The 19,948-nt window shown below is 30.9% G+C and overlaps 2 protein-coding genes across 3 annotated transcripts in view; one reads left to right on the top strand and one right to left on the bottom strand.

Moving 5' to 3' along the window:
• The window catches only part of LOC127714137 (galactose-3-O-sulfotransferase 2-like), an 85,462-nt gene that overhangs the window by 55,006 nt on the left and 10,508 nt on the right, over window positions 1–19,948 (top strand). The window lies entirely within an intron of this gene.
• LOC127714136 (interaptin-like) overlaps window positions 10,810–19,948 on the bottom strand; it is a 38,619-nt gene continuing 29,480 nt past the window's right edge. For both annotated transcript variants that reach the window (XM_052220134.1, XM_052220136.1), the window contains 5 exons: window positions 19,043–19,144; window positions 17,893–18,016; window positions 17,138–17,224; window positions 15,662–15,727; window positions 10,810–14,766 (listed from right to left, as the gene is read on the bottom strand). In XM_052220134.1, coding sequence (XP_052076094.1) covers window positions 14,494–14,766; window positions 15,662–15,727; window positions 17,138–17,224; window positions 17,893–18,016; window positions 19,043–19,144 — 652 coding nt within the window. In that variant the 3' untranslated portion in view covers window positions 10,810–14,493. The remainder of the gene's footprint in view (window positions 14,767–15,661; window positions 15,728–17,137; window positions 17,225–17,892; window positions 18,017–19,042; window positions 19,145–19,948) is intronic.

Raw genomic sequence — 19,948 nt, 5'->3', positions numbered from 1 at the left:
TATAACTTTGATATAAGAAAATTTTACAAGAATAAGAAACAATTTTAATGAGTATTGTTTAGTTGTTTTAACTTTGATCATTATTGTATAAAGTTTTGTAATGTTAGTGTCTCATAAGTCAGTATTTATGGCTGGATATTGATTGTTTTATGTGTAAATATTATAAATATTGTAGATGATTTATGGCAATCAATATGTGACACTTTAATAAATAAAAATTATTATCATTATTTATTATTTTATTGCTATTTTGATGAATAAGGCTATTAAAGTTGAAAATCAGACACAACCAGTAAATTATATACCTATATGGAGTTATTTTCTTTCAGAACGATAGGTCATTCTTTTGAAGAATCAACCCGGACGATACCAAGTTTCAAAGAAATATGCTTCAAGGCATAGAATAATGACCTGTATAGAGTATAATTTCCTGGTTAAAATGCAAATTATAATTTACTTAAACATTTAATTCGCTTGAAAGTTATCGCGTGTTGTTGCAAATTGAGGGTTTACATTTTAAAGGGGCACTAGCTGTCAAATTCATGTTCACCGATTTGACTCAAATTTTCATATTTGATTTAAAATAATGTAAAACAATTATCCAAATTGTAAAAAGTCTAAAATAAACATTTTAGAGAGCATGGGCTTGATTATATGTAACTTCGTTTCGTGTGTATTTTAGTCTTGACGCCATCTAATTAACAATCGAGTTGACCTCCGAACATATCCGATTGCCATATAAGGGATATAAACATACATATAGATATAAATAAGATATCGAAATCGTGCAATTATATTTTTCTAGGTCTGTTTAATTTCGTATCATAGATTAAAACTATATCATGTATATGTTAATCGTCATGTTTACCTGTATAAGAATGATTTTTTTGTAAATCGAATCAGTCAATAAAATTATTTACCTTTGTTTCACTTTCAATGTTGACATTCTTTTCCTTTAAATACTCTGACACGCACAATGTATGCGTTATCTATCTCTAGCTAAGGAATTAAATTGAAGTTCACATGAATACGGATTCAATGAGGTCGAATTATTCACTTGCAAGTGAATAACTCATCATCAATGTTTCTTAGCTTAATTTGACAGAATTGAACCATATTGGCTGCTAAAAGCTAATTATTATTTCACTATTTTACTTTCATTAATGATTGAACCAAAAAAAAAAATCATACATTTTAATTTTTTATATATCTCATAGCTAGTGCCCCTTTAATATTCCATCTTTGATAGGTTTAAGGCAGAAACAATCCTTTCCTCCGTTTATTAGTCTGAAATACCATAAATCGTCATTGACGCGCATTTTAACTTTCGAACCAAATAACGTGAAGTTTTGTTAATGTATCGCTACAATAAATGGATATTCGTTTTTTCGTGTTACATGCACATGTATCACGACTCCGTGCTCTCTTCGTGCGGCTGCCAGTTCTTATTGTTTTACATTTTTATCTACCGTTAACTCTCTCAAATGATCAAATGACCAAATACTCATTTTTTTTTACATAAAATAACAGACACTTAATTTATAATGCGGGGGAGGGGGGGGGGGATTTTATCCAGATTCTCTGTTCACACAAAAAAAAAATATTTTCATTCAAATGAAAAGTATTCTGAATAGTTCAATTCGTTAGGAATTATTGGAAAAATAATATGCTTTTCCGCGATAAAAATGTCATGAAGACATAGAAAAAAAACATAACACACTCTTTCATCAACTAATTTGGTACAATAAATTACTTACAAATTGACTTGTAATTTTCATACATCATTATCGAGCGGTAACTTGCTTCATGTCGTGCAAATATATTTTTATTACACCTGGATGAAGATTTCTAAACTTTATATCTAGATTAATTAGTGAATTTTTTTTTCAAATTAAAAATAAACCGTAGGGCATATTTAAACTTGAACGCATCAGAAAAGAATATTCCACTTTATTGTGGCCGGTAAAATAGAAGGCAAATCCTGGAAATCTTTGCAGATATTAATATTTGTTGACGGTATATAAGTCAGATAATGCATATTGTAAGGTTTTTCTGTTATAGATAATGCATATTTTAAGGTTTTCCTTGTCGTAGAACACACCGAGGTGTGTCAGGATTGATCAAATGAAAGACCGACCGTAGGGAGGTCTTTCCTTGGGCAATCCTGACAGCCCGAGGTGTGTTCTACGACAAGAAAAACCTTAAATAAAGGCAACAGTAGTTTACCGCTGTTCGAAATTCATAAATCGATTGAGAAAAAAACAAATCCGCGTTACGAAATAAAACTGAGGGAAACACATCAAATATAAAATATGCATTATCTGACTTATAGACCGTCAAAAATATTGTTTTTTATAAAGATTTGCAAAATATAGCATCCTATTTTACCGACCACACTAAAGTGGGATATTCCTTTCTAATGCGTTCAGGTTTTAATACGCCCTACGGCTCATTTAGAATGTGAAATAAAACTCACTGATTTATCTAGATATAAACCTTAGAAATTATTATCCATACACAATACAAATATTACTGTAACTGCATGAAGTAAGACACAAATGAATTGTTACCATCCGATAACGGTGTATGAAAAATACAAGACACTTTGTAAGTAATTTATTGTACCAACTTATTTTATGGAAAGGGGGAGGTGCTATGTTTTTTTTTGTCTATTTGTAATGACATTTTATCGCGGAAAAGTGATTATTTTTTCAACAATTTTAATTGAATCGAATGAAATATTCAGAATGATTTGCTTTTGAATAGCAATACAATTTTTAACAGATAATCAGGATATAATTATATACCCTCCACCCACTCGACCTCATTGTGAGGTACGTGAATGTTATTCAATAGAATATAAGAATGTTTTATTAGTTATTCATTTGATAGAGTAAAAGGTATACATAAATGTAAAAAAGTTAAGAACTGACACGAAGGGGGCACGAAATCGTGATACATGTACATGTTACACGAAAACGAATATCAATACATGTAGGTCACAGTATGATTTTCTATTCAGTGTGTATCGTCCTGAACATGCATGAAATATATGCCACTGGACGTTAAGTAACCATCAAGCAATCAACCTATTCAGTGTGAATCAATAAGATTTTCAAAATCTTGCACACGAATATGTTAAATCTGGCTTTATTTTAAAGTGTTAAGAAAGTTTTACATTAAAATTCATCTCGCATATATGATAATGTCTCTGTATTGTAGCGATAAATTAACAAAACTTCACATTATTTGTTTCCAAAATTGAAATTTGGGCAATGACGATTTTTTTTTACACCTATCATAGATTGAACTTTTAAAAAATATATTCCCAAATCGGCAACAGAAACTATCAGACGAATATAATTTTGAAGGAAATTATAGTTTGCATTTTTATCAAGGAAAATAATGACCATACACAGGTCATTTTTTATGCCTTGGAGCATATTTCATTGAAACATGGTATCCTCCGGGTTATTCTTTGAAAGAATGACATCGTTCTGAAAGAAAATAATTCCATATAGGTATATAATGTCGTATAACACCCCTCGGTGTGTTATACAACAAGAAAAACCTTAAAATATGCATTTTCTATAACTGAAATGAAATTTTCGTCGCCAATTACTGAACCCCCAAACACACTTTGTTTACTATTTTACCAATTGGATTATGCATGCAGAGACAATGGAAACGTATAAATCATGTTTACATATTTTATAAACGACTTACCTTATGTTATGATGTGCTTCATTACTCACAAAGATGCAACTTTATGGATAAAATCACACAACTATATGCGTTTTTTAAAGGAAACGACCTACAGGTTGCACAATATTATATAAATCAACGTTAACTGTATTCCCATATGTTATCGCTGCAAGTGCTATATAAAATGTTATGACGATAAAATGCTTAAAGTAATTAATTTTATTTTATTAATAAAGTGTATATAAACATTGAAGACGTTATGAGCTTAACAAATTACGTCTACTATACAATGAACGTACATGTAACACTCCATATCTTTTCTAGCTACAGAGGGTGGCCAGCAGTATCGTAAATATAGCTGTCGTAGGATAGAACAATAGCAAGCATGATAAATTGAAACTCACACTGAAAAAAATCGAGAATATATAGCTATAGCAGGCCCAATTCAGAAACAGCTAGTTCATAGCATTTTTATTAAATGATTTCACTAAGAAACCTTCCGTGAAAACAAGTATAGCAATTCATATTTGAACTTTGTCTTTTCGCTTTGTGTTTTTAGTTTTCTTCGACGTATGATAATAAATTTCTCCCTTGGTATCCTCCCCACAGTTTGAAAAAAATTAGATAAGACCGTACTAGCAAGCAATTATAATACTAGACAATACTGAGATCTCTATGTCGTTCTTCGTCATGATGGATTCTGAAAAGTCTTCCATGAAGAACTAAGAAAACAACCGCAAATCTTTATAATCGCCTAGGTGAACTTGTATTATGTTGTTGAGAGTTTAGCAGATTGTTGGCACGTTACACTGGCGGGTCAAACCAAAGACTTGACAATTTGAATTCGCTGGTTTTCAAGTAAGAGGAAAGACAGGTAGGTGTAGAATCAGACAACTGTAACCAAATAGGGTGACATGTCTACCTCTTATCTTTCGAACTAGAACATTCCAAACCTGCTCAGCATGTCGGTCATAAGATTCAGTGTTCATATATTACACTTGTTTTTCGCACTGAGAACAATGAAATCTTAATTGACTTGGATTGTCAGCTACCTACCGAAGGTCTATAGTTTTCTTCTGGGACTCCGGATTCCTCCAATAAAAACGGACCTACATGAAATAGCACAATAGTATAGGAAGTGCAGCTTAACACCAGTCAATCAATCAATCAATCAATCAATCAATCAATCAATCAATCAATCAATCAATCAATCAATCAATCAATCAACCAATCAATCAATCAATCAATCAACCAATCAATCAATCAATCAATCAATCAATCAATCAATCAATCAATCAATCAATTAATCAATGTAACCGGTTAGATATACCCAAAAGATGATATACGAGGAGAAATAGACAATCTCAATACCTGTACCTAACTGTCTTCCAAAGAAACTAAAATGTATTCGCTGACAACACAACCCCACAATAAAAATAAACATTCATATACATTTTTTTGTTGTTGTCTTAGACTTATATCTATTGAAAACCATTCCTTAACCATTTGATAGAACCATTGAAGCATAATGAGAAAGATAAGGGGGTAACACACATTTGAGATGTGGGCTATACAGGTTAAAATAGTGGGTATATGGGTTAAAAGATGAAAAAAAGAGGAGGGGATGTGAGATATAGGGAGTAAAAAAAAGTGGGATTTGGGAAAAGACATGTTAAGTTATTCAGATATGTTACCCATTGTAAGAAAAGGCTAAGTGAACAATTTGAACACAGCCTGAAAAAGTTTCTTTCAAAGTAATTGATAATCGAAAATCTCGTCAGTGGTCATTTGTGATCGTTCCATTAAGAAGTTGTTTTTGCATACTCCATAAAGTTTAAGACGGTGGTTTTATTTAAACCAGCATCAATGCAGAGTAATACTATAGTTATATCAGAAATATATACAATCATGAGGCCCCTCATGGGGATGTCCAAGTAATTACATAATCACAAATCTTTTGCCAATATAATCAATCAATAATTAATTATTTTTTTAAACCAGATAATCAAAATATCAAAAATACAGTCCTAGATTATCAAATAAACAAATAATCATGAAATATTTGGCTGGTGATCAAATAATCACTGTAAAATTGGCCATGTAATCACATAATCAAATAACCCATGAGGAGGCTCGATCATGTAAAGTAAAATGCAGAACATTTTTAATACAACTAAAGGCAGGATTACAATGTTTAAATAATCCATATGATTCAAATCTTGTAAACCTTTGGCATGATCAGTTTGTTTTATTTCTATACTTTGTGTAGACTTCAGGTAGTTTAGATTGCAAATATTGTTGTATACTTGTCTGTCCCGTAAGGAGGCAATTAAAAGTCAAATATGGATTTATATATGCTTATAAAACATGCATTTTTAATAAGATATCCATAACCTATTTATAGAACGCAGACTGCTGCAAATAATTATAGATAAGATCAAACACAAAACACAATATTTTCTGATTTATGTGATCAATACAAGAAGTAAATCACATATGATTGGATACAATTATAAATTTGAAGAATGTTCTAAGAGCTCAAGATCAAACCCGGCAGGCAGAGGATCATTAATGTCTATAACAGAAAAAACTAAATTAGAATGTTCTCTAATCTGATAACAACCGTTTGAATGATTATATAGTTAAATAGTGATGATCTGTGTGTCAACTAATTATAAACAATGACAATTGTTTTGACAAACCGAGAAAAATGGAGGAATATGATAAATATAAATATATAATAACAAATGCAAATGAATGTTGTGGTTAAGACCCCCTCCCTTACCTTATCCAATCCGTTTATCATACGCATTAAACAAACGAAAAAGCAAGCATCTAATCAACCTCAAGGACGAAAACATACAGAAATGAAACCCATCCCACAAAAAACAAGAAACAAGGCGCACATTCCTTTAATAAGAGTTACAGAATATAATTTTAAAATGTTTCAAAGTGACTTCATTTTTTAAAACCGTTCACTCCAAAAGCAAAGCAATAATGCATTTAAGGTTTACATAATTACATAATCAAAGTACTGGAGTACTGAACATCAGACGATAGCAAGTTCTTGTTGACGGTCACAAGCACTTGTCTCAGAAAAAAATCTCATCTCTATACCTGAAAGTGAGATTAATGTACAGAGATATATTTTTTTCTGAGACAAGTACGTGTATGATGAATAAATGACAGGGAATTCAACCTCACCGTAATAACTATTATATTGTAATGATAAAAATTAGTATACTCTGGTTTGTTGTTAAATATTATATTAATATTTGTATATAACAGTTACATGACTTGTATATATAATTTTCATCCATTTGTATATCATTCTATTCTACTATTCTAACAATAGTGCAGTGCAAGTGCATGGTGGACTCTTCTGTAATAATTCGATTTTTTCTTATAGATCGCATTTGAGTAGGCATTCATATTTTCCCGCAAAACGTTCTTGAGATATTCTTCCGCATGCGTTAACACCATTTTTTTCTGTACGTGTGCATAGATATTAATTATATATATATTTCTAACGACAAAACATTTTCATATTATTAATTTATGTTCTAAAAAAATATTTTTATGAGTATTCATTGAAGGAATGAATTTACAACAAGCGATTAGGAATGTTATTTTGCACTCGATAATGTCCACGTATTTATACGATCGGTTACCAGTCAAACACGAAAGTCAAATCTCTGTGGCAACAATACATCGGAATGCGCTCATGGTCATCGCGAGGTAAAAAGAAATATCAGAAATTGCCCAAATTCCGCATAGTATAACAGACCACATCAACCACAAACATGAAGTCTTTCATAACAAAAATACTACAAAGTGTATAACATGAATATTTGTGTATTAAAGAACATATATAATGGATTATGTGATATCACAAAAAAATATTTACACAATTTGATGGAAGTGAAGTAAATCATTATGTGTAACATAATATCGTCAAACAGATAAAAGGGGGTATATTTTAATAATCAATGCATGTACGTATGAAAATAATCTGGCAAATGTACATCTGGAAATGAAAAGTAAAAATTGTCCTTCAGAGTTATAAATCTTAAGAGTGAAAAGAAACATGATTATATTGACATTTGTATACTTATTGTCACAGTATTTGCTATTTTGACCGAATAAGGCTATTAAAGTTAAAAATTGGACACTATACCAGTAAATGAAATGAAATTTTCGTCACCCATTTCCGAACTCCCAAATACACTATGTCTACTATTTCACGAATTGGATTATGCATACGGAGACTATGGAAACGTATAAATCATTTTTACATATTTTATAAAAGACTTACCTAATGCTGTGATGGCTTCATTACTCACAGAGGTGCTACTTTATTGTTAAAATCACACAATTATATGCGTTATTAAAGGAGACAATTTACAGTTTGCACAATATTATATAAATCAAGGTTACCTGTATTCCCATATGTTATTGCTGCAAGTGCTGTTTCGAATGTTATGACGATAAAATGCTTAAAGTAATTAATTTTATGTTATTAATAATGTGTAAAAACATTGAAGACATTATGTACTTAACAAATTACGTATACTATACAACGAACGTCCATGTAACGCACCACATCTTTTCTAGCTACAGAGAGTGGCCAGCAGTATCGTAAATATAGCTGTTGTACGATAGAACAATAGCAAAAATATCCCGAAATATTCCCCGATTTAGGTGACGTCACTGTTAACATTTAATTATTATCCGAACCTTAGGAATAACGATACATTTTCTATTACATTTTGATTAGATGATTGTGCTGGACAGACAATATTTTAAGGCGAGATCTTGCCTTAAGAAGAATGAGCTTTGTGTTTTAGCGGATTGTCTTCCTGAAAAAAAAATCATTAAAGGAAATTGTTGAACAATTACGGGACAAACGAATCACACTGAGTGTTCATATAAAAATATGTATCCACGTTAACGTATCCCTAAAACGTTGAAAATGTTCCAACACATCGACAGCGGATAGATCCTTACACCACAATGTTCGATCACTTCTTCCTTGCACTAAGTCCGGTCTCCCGCCTTCCTGTCTCTTATTCTATACATATACATGCCTGTACCGCTGTAAAACAATAGACTCTCATCGCTTTATACTACTGGTTTTGAGTTGTCCAGCACCTGTTCCCCATACACCACAAAATACATTTCCGAATGTCAAGCTTGAGCGCAAATTTCGTCCTATGCACTCCAAGAGAAAATCAATGATCCATCAACATTGTCGAACGGTACGTTCAGAAACTAGAACTTGCCTGTGTTTATTAAGCTTTGCAGTTTTATCAGCTCGTGGATCTTGTACATTTATAACATTCGTTTCCAGTTCCTGATAGTCCCTGTCTAACATGGCGCCAGGACTTTCTGATGTCGGATGATTCTCTTTTATCTAAGCATCTTCAATCTTGATTATGCTAGACATAATTATTCATGTTATTGTAAACTTAGGCTAATGCACTAGTATTGATATTTTATCTCCATCTTTTGTACATTTAAATAGTTATCTAAAGATATATATGTTTAAAGGTTACGTTTTTACAGAGACAAATGCCTATTCCTTTACACAAGAAATACTGTAATAACAAAGATGTATATCATACGAAAATATGATGTACATGTGTATAACCACGTGACACAACACCTTTTTTATTAGAAGAAATATCGATTTCCGTTGATGTTGAGAAAAATGATAAAAAAATTACGTTTAAAGTTTAATGTCTAGGATTAACATAACCATATTTGACGAATACCTTAATTGGTGATCGCTTGCCATCCGATAGTAAAACCCATCCTTAAGAAGGGCACTCGTTTTAATCTCCTGGATGTGTAAATACGCAGCCACGTACAATAAAAACACGGGACACGTTAAGGGAGAGTGTCACGGTCTCTTCACACACTTGCTTCAACTCTGCTTTAAGCGATACTACCCACACTGTCCATCATATCACAAATTTTAATTGGGAGTCGAAATTCTCGCACTTTATGCGACTCGTTCAATTTTACAGAGCCTATAGATTCAATTTACTGTTAAGTTATAGTCCTGAATATATAAAATGGTTAATTTCATCATCTTCCGTTGGTCTCTGGTGAAAAGTTGCCAGACGTATCCACCGTGGTAAATACAGTACTGTTCAGACAATTCGCTTGCAGTCAATTAAGATCTGTTCCGTCAATCTTCAGACTGTTCAGTTGCTGTTGTTCACCCTGTACACATAAACATCATACTGATCATTACTGAATTGAGTGCTAGCGAATTATCGCAATAGTGCTGAATTTACTGCAGTGAAGAAAATTGAATCAGAGATAAAATCAATTTGAGTAATCTTTTACAACTCCACAGAGAAGTTCATCTGAAAAAAACTACGGTACATTAATAAGAGATGTGAACTTGTGACCAAATATTTCCAGTAGAGTATACCAGTTCTGACCATATACGACCCAACAAGAGACTGCAGGACAGGGCCAATTTAATCTGCAAAACGACTGTTTATTTAACGACACACTCATGCCAAAACTAGTACTGATGTCATACAACAGCTTGTAGCATGCTTTTATATAAAGTGTATCATAGACTGTTATTTCTCTTTTTGTTCTGGCTATGTTTTTTATCAGTTTCTCTTATTAATGTTTTTATTTTCGAATTGTTTTTTTTATGTCATTGGCTAATATCAAAATGCAAAACAAATTATATGCGTCCTAAGCGCTTTTCTAGATCTACATGATATACCTGCACCAGGAGCGCTCAAAGTCAAATATTTGTAAGCCAACGATACACATACTTTACAACACCAATTGATAGACAGTATCTTTATTTGTATAGATTTTACAGAGAAGAAAGAAACAGGATTCATAGTTCAAATATCCGCCTATCCTTTACGAATACATCAAGTGCATCTAGATTTGGTCTATTGACACAATTCCTTTTTTACTTTCTAATCATATACCTGTTTACATTTGAATTAATGCTTTTTTCCCAGATAATTGATAATCCAGAAAATGTTTCAAAACTTCAAGTTCAAACAATGCATGTATAAATTCTAAACATAATACCAGTAAATATGGCACAATCAAAATCAATCGTTTTGCATTCCAATTTAATTTTATTTGTATTTTTTTTCAAATCTGCAAAGTATGGCATCAAATGCTTTTGAAACACACAAAGAAATAAAAACAAACAATATTCCAGATAACAGTGTACAAAATAGTAGTTCTTAACATGTACAATATGATAAGAGAAATACTGAGATTTACTAGAGTGCTCAAACAGTTTAAAGAAAACGAGTATGTTATTTTATCTTAATGTGCAATCAGTATAGAATTAAAACAGTGAATTGAAGACAAACATAACTTCATATTTAAACATGCTAAAGATAAGCTGAAAAATATAATATCTGCAGTTATAGTTCAGTTAATATTATTATACATGTTTTTACTAGAAATGTTAAAATGACACAAATTAACAGGGTACACTTTCAATGAACACCAGACTCTTTATAGCAGCACGTCAATAAATACTACTGTTCGTGTGTAAATAAAATTCATATATTATTAATAAAAAAATTCTAGTATCTTAAATCTTATAAAACATATAAAAAGGAAAACAGGAATAACAAAAAAATAATTGAACAGGAAAAAAAATCAATACTAAGCACAAACGCCCAAGAAATAAAACTCTAAAAATACATACAATAAACGGACAACATATAATCCATATAGCCTGATTTGGTACAGGTACAATATTAGGTGGGATCAAACCAAACTAATTGCAAATGTGCTCAAACTTTGCCTTTATATATACAATATGTTAACAGTAATACACACAGTTGAAAAAATGGAAAGTACAGCAACCAACCAGTCTAGAGTTATTGAACAAGGATATTAATTACAGTACATGATAAGTCAAATTTTACTTACTACTAAATAAAGCTAACTGTACATATAGCGATGGCTGCAGGTTAACAACTGTCGTTAACGACAAGACATAACCAGAAACAGATTTTTCACTGATCCCTTTAAAGTGACATAAAATTTAATGAATTAGCAGTAATAGGGAAGACTAAAAAGGTTTTAAAATCGTCAGAACTTTCTGATAAAATATAACTGATTTACTCAAAATATCACAACCTTAAGTTTTGCTGTTGAAAGACGTCTTTCCCAAATTTAAAGAAATAAGTTAATTATTAACCCATTGGCCGGAGACATAATTTGTTGTCATACTAAAACGAGGTCATATGTCCCTATCTCTGTTTTGCCAACATATTACGAGATATAGTTGTCCCTAACGTTGTGAAAAGGTTAATGTCAACACAGAGGGTAGAATAAGAAATACGTAATATTGAGATTCACTGGAATGTCAACAGGAAACGTGTTTTGAATAAGTAATGTGAACCAGATATACGTTGACGATCATGTAATATCTGGTAGTTAACAAATATAAATGTGAAGAGAAGAAATTCATTAATTCAACATGTTTGGATGATACGTTGAATATATGATAAATTAACGACTTTCCCTTAGGTTCAGTGAATACTAGTTGGTCCTTATATATTTTTCTACGTATTTTCACCGTATAGAGAACAAAATGTATGTCATTAATATACCAAAGGCAGAGCTTGCTTCAAAAGCCTTTTTCCGAAATTTAAGATTTACAAAATCTAGAGCTTCTGGCTGTTATGTATAGTAACGTGCTTTCTAAATTTGTGGATTTAAAGCTAATCCATTGTAGTTTTGCATTACCTCAATTCTAAAAGGTGTAATACCACCAAATCATAGTACGTCACATCCTTTTGCATACGAAAATAGGTCGAAAAAAATATTCCCTTTGCATTTGACAGTTGTGGGTAATTGATCCTACATTTATTTATTTTTATTTGGGGTTTCTATAGAATATTTTGGAAACTTGAGGTTACATGGTTACTAAAGCTTGTACACAGGTTAAAAAGGGGGGAGGGATTTGATTGGTTAACTTTCAGTGATGGTTATTTTCTTATATGCAATGAAATGTTATGTGAAATTTTTTCTATAGTACTAGACAGGATAAAACTTTACTAATGCCAAGTATTTCTTTATTTGAAACGAAGATACATTCTGCACAATTTTTTGAAAAGTGCAAATTTAACAAATACTAATAAGAGAAAATCAATGGTGGTATTACACCAAATATGGGAAGCTGTACATGCACCTTTGACCTTGTGAATACTTTGAATGTGTTAAAATTTCTTGCTATTTAAGTAAAATATTACAAATAATGAATAGTCTGAGTGGATTGAGTCTCCAAACACATTTTATGAGAAAATGTCCTTGAAATAGGACTTTACCAAGAATATTAGTTGACAGAACAAGCCATACTTAGAGGCTTGGGGAGCTTTTTCTCCTTATTTCTTATATTCTGCTATAGTAGAAAATTTTTCCTAAGAAATACTGTAATAAATATATAGTTTTAAGTAAATGAAATTATTTTTAAAGCAGTAACAACAAATCATTCACCAAAAGAGAAGCTTTTTATGTCCCTCTCTGGAACGCGGCGTAAATTTAAGTTTTACGTAAGGACTTATTGAAATCTCCTTGAAGACAGTAAACTTTCATACGGATAGTTCATTTAGCTTGAATACTTCAATTAATCATTTATAATAACATTTCTATCATAAATGAGTGAAAGTTACCCCAAAAATTTTATTTATTGGCCTAAAAAGTAGAAATTGTGATGAAATGAGAGGTATAAATGGACCAAAAGAGACCTTATAAGGAAGACAAAGAGGTCTATTAGTAGTATTTATCACCATAAAGTCATCTTTTGTATCATATTCAACTATTTGTAGGTAGATGAGATAAATATTTGATCAGTTATTGGTCCACACATTATTCTATCATGATGCGGCTTGGTTTGGATTTTTCGAAGAAATTTTGCTCGAATCGCTGTAGATGTCGTCTTACATTATACTAGATTTTCTCAAACTATTGAAATGATTATGACAAAACTTGACAGGAATGCTTGAAATAACCAGTATTACAAAGGAAATAAGTCACATTCAGTTTATTTAACAAAAAAATCTTCTTTAAAAGAAACAAAAGAGGAAACATTAAATAGAAAAGTTCAAATGTGAGCAAAATTATTTACCTGTCCTTCTTAAATGTTTGGCTTTTATCTTTTCTGAAAAAATAAAAATCCCAAAAAGCACTTTGAACGCAAAATGTATCAATAGCCTTTTTTGTTGTATTGTAAAAACTAAATAAGCATGGACGGATAATACACACTTTAACTATCTTATCTCTTCTCCTCCAAACAATTTCATATGCACATTCACCTAATTAAGAGCATTGCATATCTTATCTGTTAAGTTTTCAATGACTTAATTTGTAATTGAATGTCATTAAGTTATTATTATTACTGTTGTCATTTAATGTATACAGTAATATGCTCAAAATAGACCTGTATATATTCCGAAGATAAAAAGCCACAAATCAAGGTTAGCAAAATACAATAAAATAAAGGAGAAGTTTATCAATCTATAAATATATATCAGGAAAAGTATAATGAAATAGAATAAACAACATACATGAATCCAATTTGTTTGAAAAGTATTCAATTAATTATCAGGTTTACATATATACATATATCAAAAAAAGTAAAATAAGATTTGATAAACCAACACTAATGCATCCAATTTCTTTGAAAAGTATTCAATTATATATTAGGTGTATAGATATACAAATATCAAGAAAAGTCTAATAAGATAAAATAATCCAACACAAATGCATCCCATTTCATTTGAAGGCTGCTATTCCTTTGCGGATGATTTTGTTCTCATTGGTAGACCATTTAACTATAGGTAGGACAACATAATCTACTTCTAACCCATCCGTGCTGTAAGAATCGTATAATTGTGGATGAGACTCTTTTGGTATTGTGGTTGATATGAAAACACGAGGATTTCGAGTAACCATAAACCAAGAGAGTGACAGGTCGTCTGTTATATAGGTATGCACAGGCTCACTCGTCCTATGCTCCTGATATTCACTATATTCTCGCAAAAACATCTGGAGAATGAAAAAGCAGACAAAATATCCTTACAAACACCAAACCTTTTATTTTACCAACTTATTCATTTTTCATAAATTATATAAACATTCGTTAAATTGATAGTTTTTTTCTAACAAAATAGCATGCTAAAACATGGGATAAAATCTAATTATCATGTTAATATGCTATAATAATTGACCTCATTCAAGCTGTAATCATAGTACAAAATCTAAAAACATATAACTAAAAATTCAATGAAAATGGTTGTTTCGTTAACATATCAGACGACTGGAAGTAGGCCTAAATAGGAAGCAGGCAAGGCTCTTCATAAAGAGTTATTATATCGTGTGGCACGTGGAGCACTCCACAAAATCTTATCTGTCCGGGTATGCATATGATTTTGATAACTTAAATATCATAGGACTCTTACTCTCTCACCCAGTAAAGTATACGTATTATGAAAATCACGAGGAAGTTATACAAGTATGAGAAATTTTTCGCATCAACAACGGTGAGCAGGTTTGAACCTGATCAAATTAAATTTGAGCCTTAGGATAATAATAAAAATAAGTAATCCATTGACGATAAACTTGACGTTAATGTCTTGTAGACATAGTAGATGTTGTATTGCTGATACTTGTTTCTGTTTGCTTTTGGATTTTATCTACTGTAGTTTACAGATAAGTGCAAACAAGAAGAAGAGTCCATAATACACAATGCATTGCTTGCATTATCTCATTAACGTGTGAAGTGAACTATTACAACGTATATAATGAACATGCCCGGTAAGTTTAAAATTGGAAATAATACGACTTGACATTCAACGAACTAATGGTGTTTTGTTGATTCATTAAATAATTTAAAGTGAATGTTGACACTACAATTGAAGTTATCTGTTTAAACTTTAAATACCTGGTTCATACAACGTTCGAGCCGTTCTAGTATTGATCTCACAAAGACTGTAGTATCAACTACTTCCTGTAATGTTTTTTACATACTTTATAGCAGTTACCATGTTTTTTTTTTTAAAATATACATGTCGCATCATCTAGAATATTATAAAATGTTTAACATCAATAATGCTTTTTTGCCGTACAAGGTGCGTATTTCGACAATTAATTTGCCTTCAGTAATGTTCGATAAATAAATATTTGAAAACCGAAAACCTAATTTTATCAAAGTTGAAATATTGAAATAAATAGAATTCAAAGGAAAAAAAAAGATGCATCCGTTAACAACAATTTAACCAAACTTTTGCTGCAATTCCATCAAATGTCGGTAAATAAGTAGAAACATAAACATTAATCCCAATAAAAAAGGGCTGGGCAGGGCGCCAGTGGAGTTATTTTTTGGTGTTTATGAACAACACTTTGTGAAGCCTATTTTGTTATTGTTCGATTTTCCCTAAATTACTGTGTACACAAGTCAAGTATGATTATTTTGAAAATAAATTTTCAACTTTAAAATTCAAGTCTATTGATACGACACCATCATACAATGGGTATACAAAAAAAAAAACAGTTCGCAGTCTACAGGTATTACAAAACAGAGTTAAACAACTACGCTATCAATTAATGGTTCTCGTGCCGAAATAAAAAAATAAAAATAACGTTTGGCGTCCGATACGCTTTCCTGGATTTATAAATCAGATCAATAGCTGCAGGAATCAAGAAAACCAATTTAGTCAATTATTTGATTTCTGCATAGTTTGACTAACACTTAGATGACGCAAAAGTGCATGACTGACATGGGTAAGACTTCATGCCTGATAAATTATTGGCGGGGCATATACAGTTGTTAATAACATGTTATATTAAAACTTAACCGATAGTCTAGAATTTTGTGAAGTCTTAGGATGAGATAAGAGTCAATTACCAATCCGCTATTGCGTAATGTCTTATCACTTGATATAACATAATTATCAACGTATGTTGTAGGAGTAACACGACGGATGTCATATGAGGAGTAGGATCTGCTTAACTTTCTGGAGCACCTGATTCACCCCTGGGATTTAGGCGGGGTTCGTGTTGCTCAGTCTAAATTTCTTTGTTGTGTTTTGTGTACTGTTCGTCTTTTCGTCGTTTTTCGTTTTTTGCCATGGCATGGTCAGTTTGTTTTTGACTAATGAATTTGAATATCCCTTTGATACAAATGTATCTTTGGCGTCTCTTTAACGTTAAAGTTTGATAATAAAAGTATTTCTGTTATACATGTATAATACGATATAAATCATATACAAATAACTAAGATAAATGATTTTACGCTAAACATTACAAGTAATGTTAAAAGTTAAAACGCTAATTTTACTACTGACGTCCATTACAAACATCTCTTAATGCAAATATAATTTTACAAACATATTTTGATACAAATACAATTCGCACAAACCTTGATATTTGCTGCACCATTTAACATAGCTTGTTCAAATTCATCAGTGAATCTTCCTTCCATACGTTCACAAAACGAGTAAGCGTTCTTAAAAGGAAATTTGATTCAAACAACACATGTAAATATTAAAGCTATAACATGAGTATCGTACTACGATTGATACCACACAAATATTTCTGTTAATTTATTTTAAATTGAGTATCTTAAAACTGACAACCTTTTGTGTACTTCTGAAATATCATGTTAGATAAAGACAGGTTTCGATAGTTCCGAGTCCACTAACAGATATTAATAAATAGAATAGTGATGTTTAAGATTTCAACCTCCCCTCGATCAATAAACCAACAAGAGTAACATTGATTGATATAAAGGAAATATATAGCGGTAAGATACTTCCCCCTTGAAAATGCTGATATAATGGTACTAACCACCAAGCTGATATGACATATTTATTTTCTTAACAACTTGAACCACGTAAAAAATGTAATCGTACTTAGGAATGAATCAATAATGGTCAATCTTGCATGATAGTTATGTATGGAACAGCAACTCTATGTATTTTAGCATTGATTAACTTTTCTTTTAAGTTGTATGTTAGCGCAGATTACAATATAGCAACTCAGTAAAAAGTAAAAACGAAATGAAACAGAAATGAAACAAAACAACACATCAAAACACAATTGTAAACGTAGTTTACGATATAAGGATACTAATACATGTAATATAAACAGAAAAAAAATATATATATTATATACCTCTAATATTTTCAAGAGATATTCAATATTTTTCTTTTTTCCACCATTTTCTCCAAGCTCTATCATTGCTACTTTCCATTTATTTTCATACAGCTCAGATACCCTTTTGGTTACTTCTTCTGACCTTACAAAAGTTAAGAAGACGCACATTGACTATTAAAAAATAACAAGTATATATCATGTTAGTGTCTTATCATTACTTTTGTATCTTTTAACTCTCACAACTTGGATGAAACATGTTTTTATTCCGCCTATTTAAACAAGAGATTATCTTTTGATTAGCTTTTAAAAAAAACTGAAGCCAAAACATAGCATTTAAAACAACCACAAAAATGAAATTCGCCTTAAATGCATGGTAAATTATTGTAATGCAAATCTTAAAAAGATGAAAAGTGCTAAATTGCGTTATTTTGTCTGGTCATTTAAATCAAATCTTTGAATCATATTTTCAACTGATATAAATTGTTAGCAGGAGAACATTCGTTTTTTTTTAATTTTTGTTGTATTTTTTGTGCATTTGTATATGCACAACACTATAGCTAACCAATTAATACTTTTGATTTATAAGTTAAAACAAGAACAGGTAACATGGTTGGATCCATGCAAATCGGACACTAAGTGCTGTATTCAACAAAATAGAAATAAGAAGTTCTGAAGTGTAAGAATGTCGTCAATTGTTATAATTAAAACTAACCAAAAGCTCATACGGTTGCTAACAAGGTAAGTAAAAGAAAAAATATAAGTCTTATCAATAATGCATTTATTCATAAATATAACTAATACCTTTAAGGTTTGTTTCCACGGTTAGGGGCTATGTGAACTAGTTCGTAATATAAACAAATTCAAAATCTATGAACATATATTTAAATCCAGATCAAAATGAAATGTGGGCTCATCAATCTATGTGCTAATACTGTGCTCAGTTTTCACAAATAGAAGTTTACTTGTTGGAATTACAGATGACATAAACTAGAAACAACTTTCCTCTGAATGTGTTACGAGTAAACCCTTTGAATATGAATAATGGAGAATTTTGAGCAAATTTGCGTAATTACCTGCAAGGAAAACATTTTCTAAACGTACATTAACATGTAAAACATGTTAAGGAGTTGAATTAAGTTTCAAAAAGTTAAAAGATAAAATTACTTACTTTTCTGCAAAGAGTTTATCATAATTTACCATAGTTTGAGCTCTGATGATACTGCCTCTTCCAATTTGTTCTAAGGTCTGATCACTTCCTTCTTCTGAAAGCCTGTAAAATTTAATGAGTTAAATCAAATTTAATCATAATGGAAGGATAAATACAAAACTCTAATTTAAACTGTGAAAACAGTCACACATTAGCTTTGTCGTGTGGAATTGACAAATTCTACGGCGGGAAGTAACTGTTTTTAAATGATTTTGTCGTGTATAGAAAACACAATACAATGAATGTTTTCATCAAATTGCACCGATTCTAAGCTTGGTTATACTTATTTTAGTTACTCTTACTCTTACTTGACCAAGTACCAGACTAATCTACCACCCAGTAGTTAACCTGTCAAAACAATTGTATACTCCGGAGTCAAACTTCGGTAATACATTTAAACGTTGGCAATGATATGATATGCATGAGATGTTTTCTCTTTAAATGTATGTTATGAAGTAACTATACACAAAATTAATGTTCTGTCTTACGGCCAATAAAACTGATTAATGCAGTATTACTTAATATTTTTTTATCCTATATTCGTACACTATTTTTTGCTATGTAGGCATTTCAATAGAAAATTGTTTCAAATGTCAGTGTGTTTTGTGTTGATTTGCAGAATATGTAGATGCCGTTCTCCAAAAAAAGCGTTTTTCATGTTGAATGTGGTATCGTGTACAATACGTATTTTGTACACATATACTCGACAAAAACGACTTTGTGAAAAGTTCCATTTTTGGAATATTTAGTTTTAGTGATAAAAAGTCATTTGTTGAATAAGACGGTATAATAAACCCAAATAAGTTAGTTATATTAATATTGCTATTTGCTATTCTAACTAGAAAAAAAAAAAAAAAAAATATATAT

Source organism: Mytilus californianus, unplaced genomic scaffold (genome assembly GCF_021869535.1).
Source record: "Mytilus californianus isolate M0D057914Y unplaced genomic scaffold, xbMytCali1.0.p SCAF_9, whole genome shotgun sequence".
NCBI lineage: Eukaryota > Metazoa > Mollusca > Bivalvia > Mytilida > Mytilidae > Mytilus > Mytilus californianus.
Note: the sequence above shows the minus strand (reverse complement) of the source record. Positions and strands in the feature narration are given on the sequence as shown.